Here is an 18705-nt window from a genome sequence, read left to right on the forward strand (position 1 = left end):
TCATCTAAACATTGAAAAAATGTTGATCCAAAAAATATTTTTCAATAAATGAAAAATTTTTTGTTGATTAAATTACAGCACACTTGATTTTTTTATATTTTAATTTTCTGTTCTCATATACAATGTTAATCACAAGTATATTAAGATGTAATGCAAAAAAATTTTATTAAAAATTGAAACTTCATATCCAGATTTTATATACAAGTAAATCAAATTATAAGTAACACAAAGTAAGGCACACAACATTGGTTACAATTCCGAGTACTCTGAAAATTTTCTGTGGGGTTCAATTTTTCGGAACAAAAAGTGAATTTTTTCCATGTTATAGTGTACAGAATATTTTATTATAAAATAATTACATTCAAACAGGTAAAATTTTCATGAATTTTGTTAATATCATTAAGCCAAATACATATTGAAATTATCTGTATACTTACTTTTGTGAAGTAAATTTTGCACCTATTTAACTACACCTTAAATGAGAACTCAAGTAACCAAAATAACCCGGAAAAAAGTAGTGAATAATAATTATCATAATTGTTTTTAATAAATAAATGTGTTACTTTTTTGATTTTTGAAAAAATAATATCCTTTTTTAAATAAAACCAATTGTCAGTATTTCTGTATACTTATTTTTGAGATTAACTGTATGTATACAAGTTGATCCCATGTCCAATTTTGTAATTGATTTAAGTGTACCAATTGAACGTAATTTTTCGTGTAGTTGCAAACCTCCATTGAATTTCTTTTTTTTTCAATTGTTTGATTGAAGACTTTTTACTTTTGCTGTAGTATATAATATAATTTATTTATTTGATTTCTTCCTTCTGAAGTTTGGTATTTATTAAATGCTTAATTTCATATTATATATATTAAATCGTAATCGTAGCAGTAACATATATGTTTTAGTTTCTATTCCAAGAGTAGTGCTTTTTTGTATGACATAATTAAAATGAAAATTAAAAGCTTTAAAAAAGTGTGTATGTAGTACATTAAACAAAAAAAGGTTCAGTTTAAAGAATTTTAAAACGGATTTATTGAAATTGGTGTTATTGAATATTTCCTAAATTGGTAATGTAGTTTTCATAATTTCGGAATCTTGGTTTAGGCAAAGATAATATTAATAAACTCTTTGACAATTTAGAGAAATAAATAATGCATTTGAAGTTTCTTTTTTATATTTTTTTCCTTTTGCAAATGCAGCATTTTGACGACGCGTTGAACAAACTGTAAGTTTTTATGTATTTTTTTAGTTTCAGAGTTTTGTTTTTCATCATAATTATTGTTTTTTTTTTTTTTTTGTTTTTGATGTTGGTATCAAACTGTTTAATATAAATATACAAATACAAGCGACGGCGAGTTCTACGAGCATTCTTCCTGACTCTTTCTGACACAACGTGCAACTTTTCTCTTAAAATCTGGATACGCTTCTCTCCATTCCTTGGCAGCATCTACGTTAGCTGGTGACTCATCATTTGGATCGGCGAGCATCGATATCACTGATATCAAAATAGTCTCAACTGTATGAACAGGTAACCAACGTTCTGAAGCCTTTTCATACCCCCATTTATCATCACCAGGTTCATGTAGAATCGAAATGCACACATCACCGTTTTTTTCAATATTAGGATGCCAAATTTCTGTTACGAACTTCATACGTGGTGGACGCAAAGGATATTCTTTTGGGAAGTATAAATGAGCTTTAAAGAATCCACCTTCACTGTAAATGAAAATAAATTGATCAAATTTAAGTTAAATATAATAATTATAAAGATAATCCTAGGATCTACTTACTACAATGTATCTGGTGGACCAATTATAAGTACTTCCCATCGGAATATGTCATTTTCGTCGATTAAACCGGCTGAGAAGCCTTCAACTGGATTCTTGTTTAATTCTGAAATATACAGACATTAAATAAGAAACAAAATTTATTATTTAAATCAACTTATTTTGAAATTTCTAGAAGAAATTTTACGAAAGCAAATAAAATTACAATTGCAGCAAATGTTTACTGCATAGAAATAAAGTTTAATTATTTTTTCGTAATATTAAAAAAATACTAAAAATGTTCGTGGCATGTATTATTTCATGATGGTATTAACACATAAACTAAACAGTATGCATGCATACATAATATGTTTGTATGTACATACGGTGTTCAGTGGTACATACATTTGAAAGTACATAATTTCACAGAAAAAATAATACATAACTAGAATGAATTTTTTAATAAATTGTATGAATCGAACATGACTTTTTTCCCAAACCATATTCACTCAGAATATTAAAAGTTCATAAAATATATGAACTTGTACATGATGAATTTTTTTGGAATTTTTACTTTTTTCAACGATATTTATGAAATAATTGCAAAAAAAGTTCATTATCTACTATTCTGTTGCCATATTTAGTAATATTAATCCTATATTAGCGAATTTTGTTTAATTCAAAAATATAATACAAAATGTTGAAAATAAAAATCTAAAACAAGAAATCATCAACAAACATAGTTAAACATATATTCCTGATAAAAGCCTGCAAATTACGCGCACATTTCATTGATTTTAATCTAAAAATCATAAAGAAATAAAAAAATTTCTTAACAAATGGGCCATTCCACAGTAATCGTTACCAAGAAATGGTATAAGTAATTGGCAGATATGTACATTATAATACCAAAATTGCAAGCGTTATAATCCCAACTAACATAATTCAGAATAAATTTTTCAATATGTTTACCAATTTTCGTTTTATTTTTCTTCAAACTATAAGAGTTTCAAAGTCAATGAAGTAGTTTAAAATTATTATTGTACGTCTATCACTTTGATAGACGGTAAAATTTAGTTTGTTCCTAAAGCTACGACACGTGTGTATTTCTTGTAGAAAAATTGAAATTATTCAGGTTTGTATTAGTCATAAAATTAGAAAATAATTTGCTAATGATTTTGTGTAACGTTCACCACAAAATATATGGAAAAGTAAATATTAGATAAGCTGTAGGGAATTTTATTTTAAATTGACCTGTCGTAAGTAACAATATGTGATTAAGCAATAAATATTAACAGTTTTCATAACATCAAATAGGTTTCTCTTCAAAATAAAGGGCGTTTTGAGTGTGTAATGACCGTCACAATTTATCATTTTTATAACAAAATAATTTTTGGATTGTTGTTAATATGGATGTGGCTGCAAGGAAAAAGAAAAGTCGAGAAAAATTAAAGAGTGATCCTGAAAAGTTTAGAATGTACTTGGAGAAACATTACTATAATGTCGCAAGATGAGATACAAAGTGCATTTTGGCGACACCCTGAAACTACTTTGTTTACGTGCTGCGTTTGGTTGCAGAAATGTCAAATTGTGAACAGCTTTGTGGTAATAAGTAACGATTTATTACATAATAAGATATCAGTCTGGTTGTTTTTAAAAACAATTATTGATGACCTAAAGTCTAAATACTCCAATTTGAGAAAAATTACGATTTTTTTCAGACGGATGCGCAGCGCAATATAAAACAGTTTTACCATTTCTAGTGTATATTATAGTATGAAAGACTGGGGAGTTAAAATTGAGTGTGCTTTTTTGCCACTAGCTATGGAAAGGGAGCGGTCGATGGCTTGGGGGCAACTGTGAAAGGTAGACTCTGGAGGGCAATAAAGTCTGGGGAAGCGTTTCTCAACACAGCCAGGGACTGTTATGAATACCTCTCTGCAAATCCAAAAGGCGTTAAATATCATTTTGTTGACCAAATGGACATTAAAAACCGTGAGCATGAGTTACTTAAACGATGGAAAAATATAAAGTCTTTACCTCAACTACAAAAACAGCAGTATCTCAGCTACATACTAAGGAGGAAATCAAATATCGTATGCTCTTACAGGCAGTTCAGAGATACAAAAATGTCTTTTGGTCAAAGATAGAGTTGTGTACGAAGATGTGTACTCAGATTCAGAAATTCGTTTTTTCGAATCGTAAAAAAATGAGACTAAAAATAAAATCTTAAAAAATTATTAAATAGGGCAGTATTAAGATTGATCACATATAAATCAATTTTTTAGCTAAATTTTGATGATTTCTTAAAAAAATCGTACATTTGGTAAAAGTACTCGTATCAACCACCACGGGGTTTAAATTCCGTAATACGATTTTTTCGACTTTTTCGATCAAAGTTTCCATTTTTAAGTCGATTAATCGGACTCAATAATCGATTATTTTGGTCAATTACGATGATTTTTAAGTATTTTTATATAAATATTTTTCCAGTATTTAATTAAAAACAATTAGGAAAGTATAGTCGGCATGGCCGACCATATAATACCCTACACCATGAGTATATTTAAAAAATTTTTATTTTTCATAAATAAACCTTTATGTTGAATTTTACCTTAATTCCAAAGTAAGCAATTTATTGATAGGAGTATAGGTCAAACATGGGCCGATCCTCATTAAATTTGGGAGAAGGATATATTTTTAAATAACAGTTAGTTATGTTGAGTTTGCGATACAAATGGTTACAAGTAAATTTTTGACGTTTAAGACATTTTTTTGGGGTTTGTATTGGGGCTAGGGTCAAATAAGGGCCGATCATTACGAAAATCTGCAGTATCATTTAAACCACGGTTCAGAAAAATTCATGTATGAACACATAAATTTAAACATTTATGATAAATTGACACGAGTGTACTTTTCAAACTTTTTATTGTATGCTTACTTTTGCAAAATGAGTAGCTAAGAATTGTTTTCATTTTAAGCATTCTTAAATGTAAACATTTATTTTTTTATTTAGGTACATATTCCCGTATATGAATTGTGAGAAGTAACAAATGTAAAATGTATAAATTTGAGAGACCCTCTCATCACTCTCATTAAAGTACATACTCATTAATGTCGTTATTTTTTTAATAATATATGTTCGAACTTTTTGTAGTTTGATTCTTATATTCATATGTGCGTTGTTTGTGTTATTTGCTACTTTACAAAAATGAAAAAAAAAAACAAAAATGTTTTCTCATTCTTTTGCATTCAATAGGTATATATGTAGTAGAAAAATATTTTGTTTTTTTAGTTGTTAGGCTCAAATTGTGCCTGTGTTGTGTCATAACGGTTTACTTTAATGATGTTTTATTTTGCGTTGTCTTTCATTTGTTGTTATCTTTAAGTTAATTGGGCATAAATCTAGCGTTCTAATCCAGCTGATTTTAAAAATTTGTTTATACTACATGATAGTACTTTTCCTTGTGCCTTCAACATAGTACAAAAAATTATCCGTTCTCCAAAGTTTTGATATATAATTGAATATATCTCTATTACTGATTAACCGATATGGCTATCATTGGAAAGGTCTATGAAAGAGCTTTCCATCGATGTATAAAATGACATATACCATTAACCCATTGAGAGCCAGGGTCAAATTTTATGTTTTTTATTTCGACTTTTTTTTACAAAAGTACCATTATTTCATAAATATATCTATATAAGGGTACCTCATCTCACATGAAATTTTGTAGACAACATTTGGGGCTTTCCCATGATGTATGTTTGAAAGCTTTAACCCATGAATTGCAAGAGTTATGTAAGTTAAAAAATTAATATTTTTTGAATTTCAAACGTACATATATCATGGGAAAGACCCAAATGTTGTCTACAAAATTATGTTTGAAATTCAAAAAATATTAATTTTTAAACTTACAACTCTTGCTATTTATGGGTTACAGCTTCCAAACATATATCAATGGGTTAATGGTATATGTCATTTTATACATCATATCGGTTAATCAGTAATCGAGATATATTCAATTATATATCAAAACTTTGGAGGCCCATAACTCCCGGACCCCAATAGAACGGATAATTTTTTGTCCTATGTTGAAGTCACAAGGAAAAGTACTATCATGTAGTATAAACAAATTTTTAAAATCAGCTGGATTAGAACGCTAGATTTATGCCCATCCCTATTTCGGTGCGGATCAAAATTTTTTTTGTTTGCACAACAACAAAACATTCTTGTTTACCCTACTCTTATTTGGAAGTATCCTTCTGTGTATGCTTTTCACATAAAATTAAGTAAACAAACATATTTTTTATTTTGGATGTCAAAAATAAAACACATTCTCTTAATGACACGCTTATGTAAATTTCACTACTCTTTCACCAAATCTTGATGTACTTCAAATAGGTTATTTGTATTGACTTTTCCACATCTCTTTCCTCACTTTTAACTGGGGTTTCATTTGCAAGGAAATACTGGGTTTATTTTAAGATGTGATTAAGATGTAGTTTGTAAAGTATGACATCAATTATTTTTTGCTTGGTAATAGTATCATGCAAGAATGAATAAAGCTAACTTTTATTTTTGTTTGTTTTTGTACACGAATGGAAGATAAGAAAACACAATTTATTTGTTTTTTTCATGAGCGTGAGTGATAAGCGAATGAATATTTCGAACCCTGATTTAAACTTATATAAAACTTATTTGTGTCAATTTTTGGACAGATTATAGTATATTTGACGTAATTATGGCATAAAAAGCCCAAATCGGGAGGTACGGTTGTATGGGGGCTAGGTGAAATAATGGACCGATTTCAACCATTTTCAGTAGGCTTCCTCCCTGTGCTAAAAAACATGTTTGGTCTAAATTTCATTAAATTATCTTGAAATTTGCGGCCTGTACCGCACAAGATTTACATTAGGGATGCCAATCCCGAAAATCACGGGATTTTTCGGGATTAGAAAATCCCGAATCCCGGGATTTGCAAAATAAATCCCGGGATTTTTTCGCTTAAAAATTACGATCTTAGTTTATTTTTGACTTATGCAGAACAAAATTCAGAACAGCTAATCTTGTACATTTTGAACCTTTTCTTTATAGTGGTATGATGCCATATATAGTACATACAAATTTATTTTTTCATTTCGTCGTAGACCCAAAAAGCATACACATTCTTTGTCTATAGTAGACTCAAATTTGGACCAAAATTAACACAAGAAATCCTAAAAGGACCTCCTCTGAAAATCAATTTGATGCCAATATTAATATCAATACATTACAAGCAGCTATTTGATGAAATTCACTTTTAAAATAAAATCGATTTGAATCTACAAAAATAATCCAAAAATTGTGTAATATTCAATTTCTGTGGCTTTTCATACAAATTATCATATTTTTTAAATTGATTCTCTTAAATGGAAAGTATTTTGTTGTCTGCGTATTACTTTGCAAGAAAATAATAAACCATTCCTCGATCGAAATTCATCATACCTTTTCAAATCGATTGATTTCAAATCGTTCGAATTCCATCACATACCGCAATATTTATTTTATTTCGGCACAGTCAAATATAAAATTTATTTTTTAAATGATAACTAGAAGGTTTTGCATTTCAAGCTTTCTACAAATCTGAGTAATAATGGTAAAGGTAAATTAAATTGTTCTGAATGTAGATAACATGTTCCAAAGAAAATGTTCATTTATGATCTAAATTGATACATATTCGAAGGATTGAACGTTGTATTTATTATACCCTACACCACTACAGTTGGGAGGGTATTATACGTTTGTGCTGATGTTTGTAACGCATACAAATATTGGTCCTACGCCCACCTTAAAGTTTACCGATCGATTCAGAATCACTTTCTGAGTCTGCCGTCGTTTGACCCTAGCCCGCATACGAACCCTTAAACGTCCAAAAATTTACTTATAACTATTAGTGTCGCGATGACATTCTGCATAACTAACCTTTATATATAATAATTACCCTCTTCCCAATTTTTTGAGGATCGGCCCATATTTGACCCTAGCTCCCACATAAAGCCTCTTTTAGAAATTTTTTTTTTCATCAATAAATTGCTTAAATACATCGGAGTTAAGGTAAAATTCAAAAAATTTTTTATAAAAAAAAAATAATTTTTAAAATGTACCCATGGTGTAGGGTATCATATAGTCGGCCATATCCGACTATACTTTCCTACTTGTTTTTATTTAGAAAGTATGTATGTAGTTACCAAATTTCTGAAATTATGATATTCTAAAAGTTTTTATTTAAGAATTGGAATTAATTGGATTGCTTTAATTTAAATTTATCTTCTGTCGATTAATTTCCACAAGATTAAACAATTCTCTTCACAAACATGAAGATTTAAGATTTTCGTGTATAAAATAATTAAAATTATGTAATCCCGAAATCCCGTAAAATTCCGGGATCCCGAAATATCCCGGGATTGCAATTTTCAAAATCCCGAATCCCGGGATTGCAATTTTCAAAATCCCGAATCCCGGGATTTGTAAAAGCCAGTCCCGTTTGGCATCCCTAGTTTACATGGACAGCCAGCCTGACAGATTTTAAGGTGGGTGTAGGACCAATATTTTTGTGTGCTACAAACATTAGCACAAACGTATAATACCCTCCCCACTATAGTGGTGTAGGGTATAACTAGTAGAAATGTTATATTCGTTCGAATCTTAAATACCCATCATTAAAATATTACATACACTTTAGACCGACTCACAAAAAATATTTATTGTTATGTCGTATGATGTTACCCAAAATATTTTGGGTTTACTGTTGTCCGTTAGTGAGATGAATAGTTTTTACATGTGTAGAAGAAAATTTTACCGAGCTAGAAAGTTCATTGTTTTAATTTATAATTGTTCCCAAAATATTTTAAGAATTAGCTAGACTTAAACTATTTTGGAAATCGTTGTAAAACAAAGCAAGGGGTTTGCTGGGTTGTTTTAAGACTTATAGGCAGTGTGACCAGGTCTCAAAAAATGTTGCGGCTAAATCCCATCCAAAATAATGCTAGAAAAAATGCTAAATTGATTTTAAAATGCCCAAAAAAAATGCTAAAATTTTTTAAGTGTTTTTATGAACAATTCATATTAATTTGTAACTGAAATTCATTGTAATTTATAAGAAGTAAGAAAGTATATTCTGCCGTGGTTGACCATATGAGTATAAAATTTGATTTATTTTTCGTAATAAAGCATTTATGTTGAATTGAACCTTGGTTCCGATATATTTAAACTAATTTTCTGAGAAAGGCTTTATACATTTGTATATGTATGGGGGCTAGGTAAAATAAAGGACGGACTTTAACCACTTTTAAAAGGTTTTGTCATTGGATCAAAAAGCATACGTGCTTATTTGTTTTGAAAATTTCAACCTCTACCAGACGGTCAGACTTACATGGCTTAATCGATTCAGAAAATGATTCTTAACCGATTAGTATACTCAAACGTAGTATAGTGGAGTAGGGTAAAAAATTAAGTTCCGTGGTATTAAGATAAACAGAAATGCTAAAAATTATTTCAAAATTTTTGTAAATTTAGCAATATGTAATGTCTCTAACTTTAAAATATTCTGAATGCAAAAATTACATTAAAACTCTATTAATTACACTAGTTGCTCATGGTATAAAACCTATATGTGTTTTCGGAAGGAAAAGTATAATATTTCTAGTTTTACTTTTTTTATATAAACAATTTTATTTGTCTTCCTCAAAACACTTTAAAAATGGTTTTCATGTCACAAAAATATTGAAAATTCCGATGAAATAATTTTAAATCTCGGTGAATAGATGTCAGGTTTATAACTCATACTTCCAAGATTTTTTCGGAAAAATATATATGAGAATGTATGAAATGAATTGAGAGATATATTCAAATCCGTAAGTTTGTAATTCTGGAATAAATTGTCAATAATATTTTCAAAATTTAAGTATTTTTTTTATTAAAAGAAAACGTGACAACAAAATTACTAAAAATTTGGTAAAAATAAAAAGAACAGAAAGTAGGATGAGAAAGTCTTAATTATATATTATTGATTTTTTTCAATACTTATTTTCAATAAATTAACAAGAACTCCTGAAGGATGATAAAAATTAAAACCTCTTTTTTTTCGTATAGGAAAAAATAAAATTTGTTAATTAACCGTCATACATAGCCTTTTCCAAAATTATATGTTTCATTCCATGAGCAAACAAAAAGTATTAGATTGTAAAATAGCGTACTGAACGTATTTGTAAAAATATATGAAATCTCTTGAATTATTTCTATCACCTCGAATTTAAAAAAGCATTGGGTTCCAGAAAAATATTTTAAATTATAACGTATTCACTTGTATTGGCGTAATTTTAAGTTATTTATCTTCATGAATCTTTTTGCATTATTTTGAATTACAGTGTAAATTATTACATTTCTCATATTTCTTGTTGCTTGTGTTTGGGTAGACATTTAATTCTGATTTTTTCCGGTTAAACCTATTTATAATATAAATCTTTTTTGCAAAAATTTGTCTTTTTTTGTTTATAAACTAAAATTGCAAAAATGCTAAAAATATTTTACAAAATTTCTAATTAATTTGCCAAATGCTAAATTAAAATTTTACAGCTAAATCAAAATAAAAAATGCTAAATCTAGCTGCAAAAATGCCAAAATGGTCACACTGCTTATAGGATCTTCCACTTGGCTTCTCACATTCTTTCGACCTTTCATTTTTTCGTTTAAAAGTGCTCCATAACCTAATTTTTTAAAATTTCATCAGGGCCCAAATTACGTCATACGATATCGAACGAATCTACATTAATAAACATTAATATTATTCGATTTTAAGATTATTGATTTCTTCGAACTGTGATATTAATATTATTAATTGAATATTCAATTAATAATATTATTCGATTTTTATAGAGCATAATTTACTCATTTGGAACATATTTTTATAATTTTTGCTTTCTTTTTTTCATAGGTATATTTCTATTTTATCAACACAATTTTATTTTAAAAAAATAAATATTAAATAAAATATAAAAAAATATTTTGAAAAATTTTAATTATTTAAGTTATTTATCTGAACGTAAAATGTAATCATATTAAACTCTATATAGCTACGTTCAAAAAAATATTAGTGAGATTTAAAAAATAATGGTGCAGCTTATTAATAAAAAGAAACATTTACGGAAATTCAATATTTTTCATCGATATTTGTTTGTTAAGTGTTTAAAATAAAAAACGAATGAAATTTTGTATATAGCTTCATTAGTTTTTTTTTTACCTAACTTAGATTAATTTCCATTATTCGTAGTAAATATTAAAATGATTAAAGAGAACCCTTATATTTAAATGATTTGAACAAATTTTAATCACAGTTCACAATTATTTCATTTAAAATCCTAAAAGAAAATGTTAGAATTGACGAAAATGAAATCTGTTCAAATATCTTTAAAATTATGAAAATATCGCGAAAAGAAAAATGAAAAATCTGAAGATCATTTCATTAAAAGATTATTTGAATACTTTATGAAGTTGAATGTTTTAAGATCTCTTATAAAAACTAAACATTTTATTAAAAAATGATAAGCTTTTGTCGTAAGCGCTTATCATTTTTTTAAGTAATCCCGTTAGGACGTCCTAAATTAGTGAAACTAAGCCAAATTGTGGTTATTAAACATCGTGATTAATATTCAGTTAGTTCAGATCAATTTTTAAACAAATTTTGTTTGAAAAAATTTGATTTGATAGTGAAATCGATAAAGTTTGCCAAGTAACACATTTAGTGGTGGTTTCATACATGGAATATTTAATGCATGAATAGGCAGCAAATTATATTTTTAAATCTAAACGAATTCAGAAAATATATTGGAAGTCCATTAACTCTTTCACGTATACGGGACACCGGTGTCCCAAGATTTTTTTTTAATTTTTCTCGATGTAGAGCGTAATTTTGAGTTCAGAGCTACAGAGTGGTTACTTCCAAAGAAAACTAATGTCTATTTTAGAATTTGATGCCACTTCAGGACAAGAAGGATAATATCCTGCGATATCCTTCGAAAACACTTTTTCCACTTTTCATCAAAAATGATCAATATACGTCAAAATAAAGTGTGTAGTGAACTCATTTTCATAAAAACTTCAGCGGTTTAGTTTTGTGAGTGAAAGGGTTAATCCAAAAATATTAAGCTCTAAGCAACTTTCAAAGAAGTCGTATAATAGGATTGATTCATGATGGGTCTTGATAAAAAGGGTATGGTCTAATAACCTGTAGAATGGAATTGTAGACCAAAGTTTGTAGGTAAACATATTACCCCATGATATGTTCTCATATTCCCAACAAACAAATTTGATAAAATGTCGGCGTTGTCGTATGAAAACATTATTGATTCCAAAATGGTTAGACTTTGCGTATAACGTCTTTTAAGGGTTTCTGAATAAATTACTTCATAGTTGTGCATAATCGGCCACGACATACGTCATCAAGCCCCTCAAAGCCGTTGTCGAAAAGACATTAAGTTCTGGAGGGTCAGATACCCAAAATTTTAAATAAAATCTTGAATAATAGATGCTGAAGTGTTATACATTAATTGATAATATTTTAGATGAAAGTCCTTTCTTTTTTCGAATATTCCCATTATTTTGAACAATAGATTTTGTATATAAATTTAAAAAAATATATATGTATATATTAAAGATTAAAGAAATTAGAAAATAAATTAAAGAAATAAATTATAAAAATGTTCAATTAAAAATCTAAATCATTCACTAAAAAATGTATATTTAAAAATGTTTAAATTTTTACTCCTATTATTTTGAACGCAATTATCAAAAAAAAATCTTGTAAGATAATATGATATGAAATCCTAATTATTTCAGAGTATAGCATATTATCAAATGTCATTAAATCCTTTTAGAGCATATTTTCGTTTTCCCTGGTTATAAACATTCATTTTATTGACGAACTATTTTTCAAATACAATTCCATGCTCGCTAATACCATGCTAATGTTAAAATTGTGCAAAAATTAACCAGTATATTATCAGTGAAACCCATACATTTACTCCTTTTTTTGCAAGTCGTTTTTGCTGGTGTGATTTTCATTATAATATTCAATATCATATTGGCAATTGGCAACGCCACCGAAGTGGCAACCGAGATACATAATGACAGAGAATTTTGTTAAATTATTAATTTTATTAATTTTGTTAAATTATTATATTGCAAACACATCCATTTTATTACTACGACAGCTGAAGGTTTTTTGTCCTTATCCAGTAACCAGCTAATGAATATACCCATTTTGGATACAGCCTCCTTCATATTATCATCCGATATGTTCCAATACATAAATAGATATATCAATGTCCCAAAAGAATAATAAATTTAACCCAATCGTATTTTTGTACTGTTCGTGGTTGTGGTTTTTAAACAAAAAACATTTAAGTTAAAAATTTTAATAATCTTTATCATAAAAACTATCCTTTATTTTGACAATACAATGTACATGTATAGATTTTTGTTTTTTTTACCAGCGTTAGTGAATTTTTTCTCACACTAATATTTTTTACCTTTTACAAGGTAAACAAATTTTTAATTTGACCAGAGATGGCTATACTTTTACTACATGAACTGTAGTAATTGAAAATACTTCTAGTCATTAATGGAAACTAAAAATTTAGTGCACTACGCCAACACAGAATAAAGTGTTAAATGGTACATTAACACCTTTATGAATATTGGGGTTAAACTACAATACTTTTTTACTATAAAGATTCAAATTGCTCAACTCATTACATAGAATTTTTAACTATTGAACTACGACAGCTGAAGGTTTTTTGTCCTTATCCAGTAACCAGCTAATGAATATACCCATTCCGAATACAGCCTCCTTCATATTATCATCCGATATGTTCCAATACATAAATAGATTTATCAATGTCCCAAAAGAATAATAAATTTAACCGCCCAATCGCATTTTTGTACTGTCCGAGGCTGTGGTTTTTAAACAAAAACATTTAAGTTAAAAATTTTGATAATCTTTATCATAAAAACTATCCTTTATTTTGACAATACAATGTACATGTATAGATTTTTGTTTTTTACCAGCGTTAGTGGTTGAATTTTTTCTCACACTAATATTTTTTACCTTTTACAAGGTAAACAAATTTTTAATTTCACTAGTGATGGCTATACTTTTACTACATGAACTGTAGTAATTGAAAATACTTCGTCATTAATGGAAACTAATTATTTAGTGCACTACGCCAACACAGGATAAAGTGTTATATGGTACATTAACCATACTTTTTTACTATAAAGATTCAAATTGCTCAACTCATTACATACCTAGAATTTTGAACTATTATCAAAAATATATTATTTTTTATAAAGAACAAGTATTTATTTTTTTAATTGACAATAAACGTTCTTTGTTTACGAGAACTGCATACACATGCACATACATTTGTATGTAGAGGCACATTGTATATTCATTTGACAGCATCATAATTATTCAGTATGATGTAGTGTGGAGTTCTTGTATCCTGTTTTGCTTTCTCATGTGTTTGTTTGTTGAAACGCACATGAAACAAGGTCATTGCCCTTGAATGTCGAAAACTTCGTAATGACTCACTTCTAGAAAATTTTGTCAAAGTTAAAATAAGACGAAATGACAATTTAAATTAGAGTTGGAAAATGTGGACAACTATTTCATCAAAAAGGAACATGTTTATCCACTCATTGGCCGGTCTGACCTTAAACAACAAATGACAACAATACCAAAATCAGAAAACAAAGGCGAACAGAAGCAACACAATGAAGAACAAAAAAAATGAACAACGAAAACTGAGGTAGGCGGAGGTCGATATGTCTATGACTGATTTGAAGACAAAAAATATGCAGATGAAAATGTCGGCAGTCGGACGGACAATCTGCAGACATAAAAACATGCGGTATAAATTTCTACCATGCATTCATTATAAATGTGGCCTTTTCCTGGCTAATCGATTTGTAACCTTTTTCCTTATTTCTATTCTACCGGCAGCGAAAGAAAAATGTATTTTTAGTAAAAAAAATTAACATTTTTTAGCAATTAAAATGTAGCATTATTAGATATTCACATTGTAATCACAGAATGCGAATAAGATTTTACGGTCAAATAAATACATGCCTTTTATTTTGGACATTTGCACAAAACTTACCTGCCAATTGTTTTTTCAACAACAGCGACGACTGAAGTTCCGACATCTTTACTAAAAATTGAATTCTATGTTTCTAGGTGAACAAAAGTCTTTGTTGTTGTTAATTGATTTTTCTTAAAATTATTTCTTGATTTTTTATTTATGGGTTATGATGAGTATATGGACCCCGGTTCAGTTATTAACTTCAAACCAAATATAATTTCCCAAACGCCGCAGAGGATCAAATATATCGTCTAGGTGAATTTCTTTACAGCAAAATTGGCAAATCTTTCTGCAAATATATAACAGCGAGTAAATACCAATTACTCGTTACTTGAGTGTAGTGAAGTACATGGTTGTATTTTCCAAAAATGTGTTTCTTCAGGTTTCGGAAATCAACTTATAATAATAAAAGTTAATCGATTTTTTTTGCAAAATACTCAAATTATATTGAATCGTATTTGCGTGTATTTATATTAAAGGTGGAAGGAAGTACACAACACGCGTTGTATGCGGCAACGCGTTATAGGCTTCTGTCAAAAAAAGTTGAAATAGTGTGTTTTAATTTAACAAGTTACACACTGTATTTTGTAACGCGTCTGCCGCGAAAAGTTCAGCAACTTTCAACTTTTGACAGGGTTGTATTTTGTTTTGTGTAGAATAAGAATAAACTGAAATGAAATAGATTTCATCAACAATGAAAGAAAAATATTAAAAAAATAAACAAAACTTAAAATTTTGAGTTAATATTAAAAAATAAACAAAAACTTAAAATTTTGATTTTTAAAACAGTAATAGTCTTAAAAAACATTAAAAGAAAGATCAAAATGATGCGTGGTGTGTAACTTGCAGTTTGTAATGCGCGAATAGTTTAAAAAGCGTAAAACGCACGCACAACGCGTGTTGTGTACTTCCACCTTAAAACACATTGTACTGAATTATTGTTTGAAATATGAGGTATTTATATATTATATATGTACCTGATACCAAATTCACATATCGCCGTTGCTCTGACAAAAACAGTTCTGTGTTTTCAGGGGAGCAAAAAAACTGTTTATTTTGTAATTTCGCGAACTACATTCGAAGTTATATTTTTTGGGCAAATCTAAGCCCACTTTATACAAGAGTGTTTTAAATATATTCCAGAAAGATTCGCCATTTCTGATCTATAATTAAATATTGAATAAAAGCTACACATAACCGCTTTGTTCAAGAATTTAGAGCAAAATAGTTTAAATTTCAATATTTAATTACACAAACATAACAAATTTACTTCAGTGAAATAAAAAATTAATCGAAAATTTTCACATTGTTTTGTCGGAGTAACGACGATATAATATTTATTTATCACATGACTGAATTTTTGAAGTCGAAGTAACGACGAATTTATTATTTAATTAATTTAATTAATATTTAATTTAATTTAATTTTAATTTAATTTAATTTAATTAATTTAATTTAATTTTTATTATTTAATTTAATTTAATTTAATTTAATTTAATTTAATTTAATTTAATTTAATTTAATTTAATTTAATTTAATTTAATTTAATTTAATTTAATTTAATTTAATTTAATTTAATTTAATTTATTAATTTAATTTATTTAATTTAATTTAATTATAATTTAATTTAATTAATTTAATTTAATTTAATTTAATTTAATTTAATTTAATTTAATTTAATTTTATTTATTTATTTATTTAATTCAGTCTAGAAACAATTTTCTTACAGACTATGATAAATTACATAATTAATCAAATAAAAGTAAATATGTATGAAAATACAAATTAATTTTATGATTATAAACATAATTCATTTAAAATTAAAAACAAATTTTCTTTTTTTTTGTGGATTTCCTAATAAAATGTTTAATATAATAGTTGTGTTTTGTTGCTATCAATGAGTGTTAACGCTTAAAGTTAGCAACAAAACGACATTACCTGACTTGGCATCACTCCACAGAAGAAATCTGCTAAATCTTGAAATTATTTACAATTTCTTGAAAAGGTTTTTTTATTTGGTAATTTTCTTTGATTTAAATTTTATTTTAAAATATTTTTTTATTGTTTGACATAAACACATTAATATTTGTATTTTTATTTTTGAATTGGTAGCACTTTTATCAACGTTAAAATTAACTTGTATAATTTTACACGTTAACTCCTAACGTTTATAAATTTTAAATTTATATGAAATTGCCTTTGAACGTTAGCAACAAAACACAACTAATATAAAATTACCATGTTTTTTTTTTTTTTTTTGTTTGAAAAAAAAAAAAAAAATATTAAAAAATATCTTTTATCTGGAAAACGATGTGATTTAAACTCGTTTTGCCCAAAACAACTTGGTTTAATAAATAGTCAGCTGTTCAAGTGATGCTACTTTATTAATTTACTTTGGGTTCAGCCGTTTAGCCAAATAGTAGCATATAGGCGAAAGGGATTGTCAAAGTCCCCTGTCAAAAACCTAACTGGTGAGAATGTTTTAGTAGAAGCACAAAAATAAACACAGTTGTTCAAAAGGTACTAAATAATAAATGTATTTCTGATACGTTATTTTTTGTATGTTATTACTGGGATTTTATATACTAGTGAAATGAAAATAATACTTAATTAATTTTTTTCAGAAGATATTTCATCTTAAAACATATTATAAACACGTGTTTTTGTTATTTTTTCTGCACTAATGGAAAAAGAAAAAAAGTATGTGAAATACTTTTTTCATTTTCAATACGAAAATTTACAACTTTTCTTTTTTCAGTTTTAATTAAAATGAAATGTCAAAGAATAAAAAATAATTTTTTTTCGTTTGTAAAATATAAATTATTTTAGGGGTTTTGAATACAATAAAAGTGTCGCAAAAAATAATAAATATTAAGTTTAAGTGATAAGAAAAAGTATTAAGTGCTAATATCCTCGCAATTTCGCGAAGAAAATTTGAAGTTTTATGAGTGAGTTTAGTTCTCTCAAGTGTGTTTTATTCTCTCAGAACTCGTCTGTGTGAAGAGAATAACAACCCCCTATATCCGTATTATATGCGTTTAGCAGTCTATAACGTTCAAACATACAAACAAACACACATTTATTTATGTATGTATATATATATATATATATATATATATATATATATATATATATATATATATATATATATATATATATATATATATATATATATATACATATATACATATATATATATATATATATATATATATATATATATAGATGTAGATATTTTTAATAATTATTTAAATAATACTCCAAAAGCGTAATAAAGTTGAATCGGTCGAAAAAGTGTGTGTTGGGTATTGAATTTATGGTTTGTTTTTATTAAACCAAGTTGTTTTGGGCAAAACGAGTTTAAATCACATCGTTTTATTTAGGACAAAAAGTAGGCATCTCCCATATAAATTAAATACAAAATTACGTTTATCTTGGAGAGTCCTCAAATTTTTTTGGAGCAACTTTAGTATCAATATAATTATTTAGGACAAAAAGTAGGCGGACTAGCATTAGGGGGCGTGGCACCTCCCATATAAATTAAATACAAAAATACGTTTATCTTGAAAACTATTACAGTTAGAATCTTCAAATTTTGCACGAATAACTTTAACATCCATCTAAACATTTTGGGTAAATTGGCGGACTACGACACTTATAATTAATAGTATATATATATATATATATATATATATATATATATATATATATATATATATATATATATATATATATATATATATATATATATAT

At 27.3% G+C, this 18705-nt stretch overlaps 1 protein-coding gene across 1 annotated transcript; it reads right to left on the reverse strand.

Moving 5' to 3' along the window:
- Positions 1-1007: 1007 nt before the first annotated feature.
- LOC119602777 (ubiquitin-conjugating enzyme E2 G1) lies at positions 1008-15411 on the reverse strand. Its single transcript, XM_037954477.1, has 3 exons — positions 14971-15411; positions 1795-1897; positions 1008-1720 (listed from the first exon to the last, which is right to left on the reverse strand). The coding sequence occupies exons 1-3, from the start codon at positions 15014-15016 to the stop codon at positions 1363-1365; spliced, it is 507 nt and encodes a 168-aa protein (XP_037810405.1). The 5' UTR covers positions 15017-15411; the 3' UTR covers positions 1008-1362.
- Positions 15412-18705: the final 3294 nt, after the last annotated feature.

This window comes from Lucilia sericata, unplaced genomic scaffold (genome assembly GCF_015586225.1).
Source record: "Lucilia sericata isolate MDLA Ls3-8-SP2 unplaced genomic scaffold, ASM1558622v1 Contig000252F_arrow, whole genome shotgun sequence".
Lineage (NCBI taxonomy): Eukaryota > Metazoa > Arthropoda > Insecta > Diptera > Calliphoridae > Lucilia > Lucilia sericata.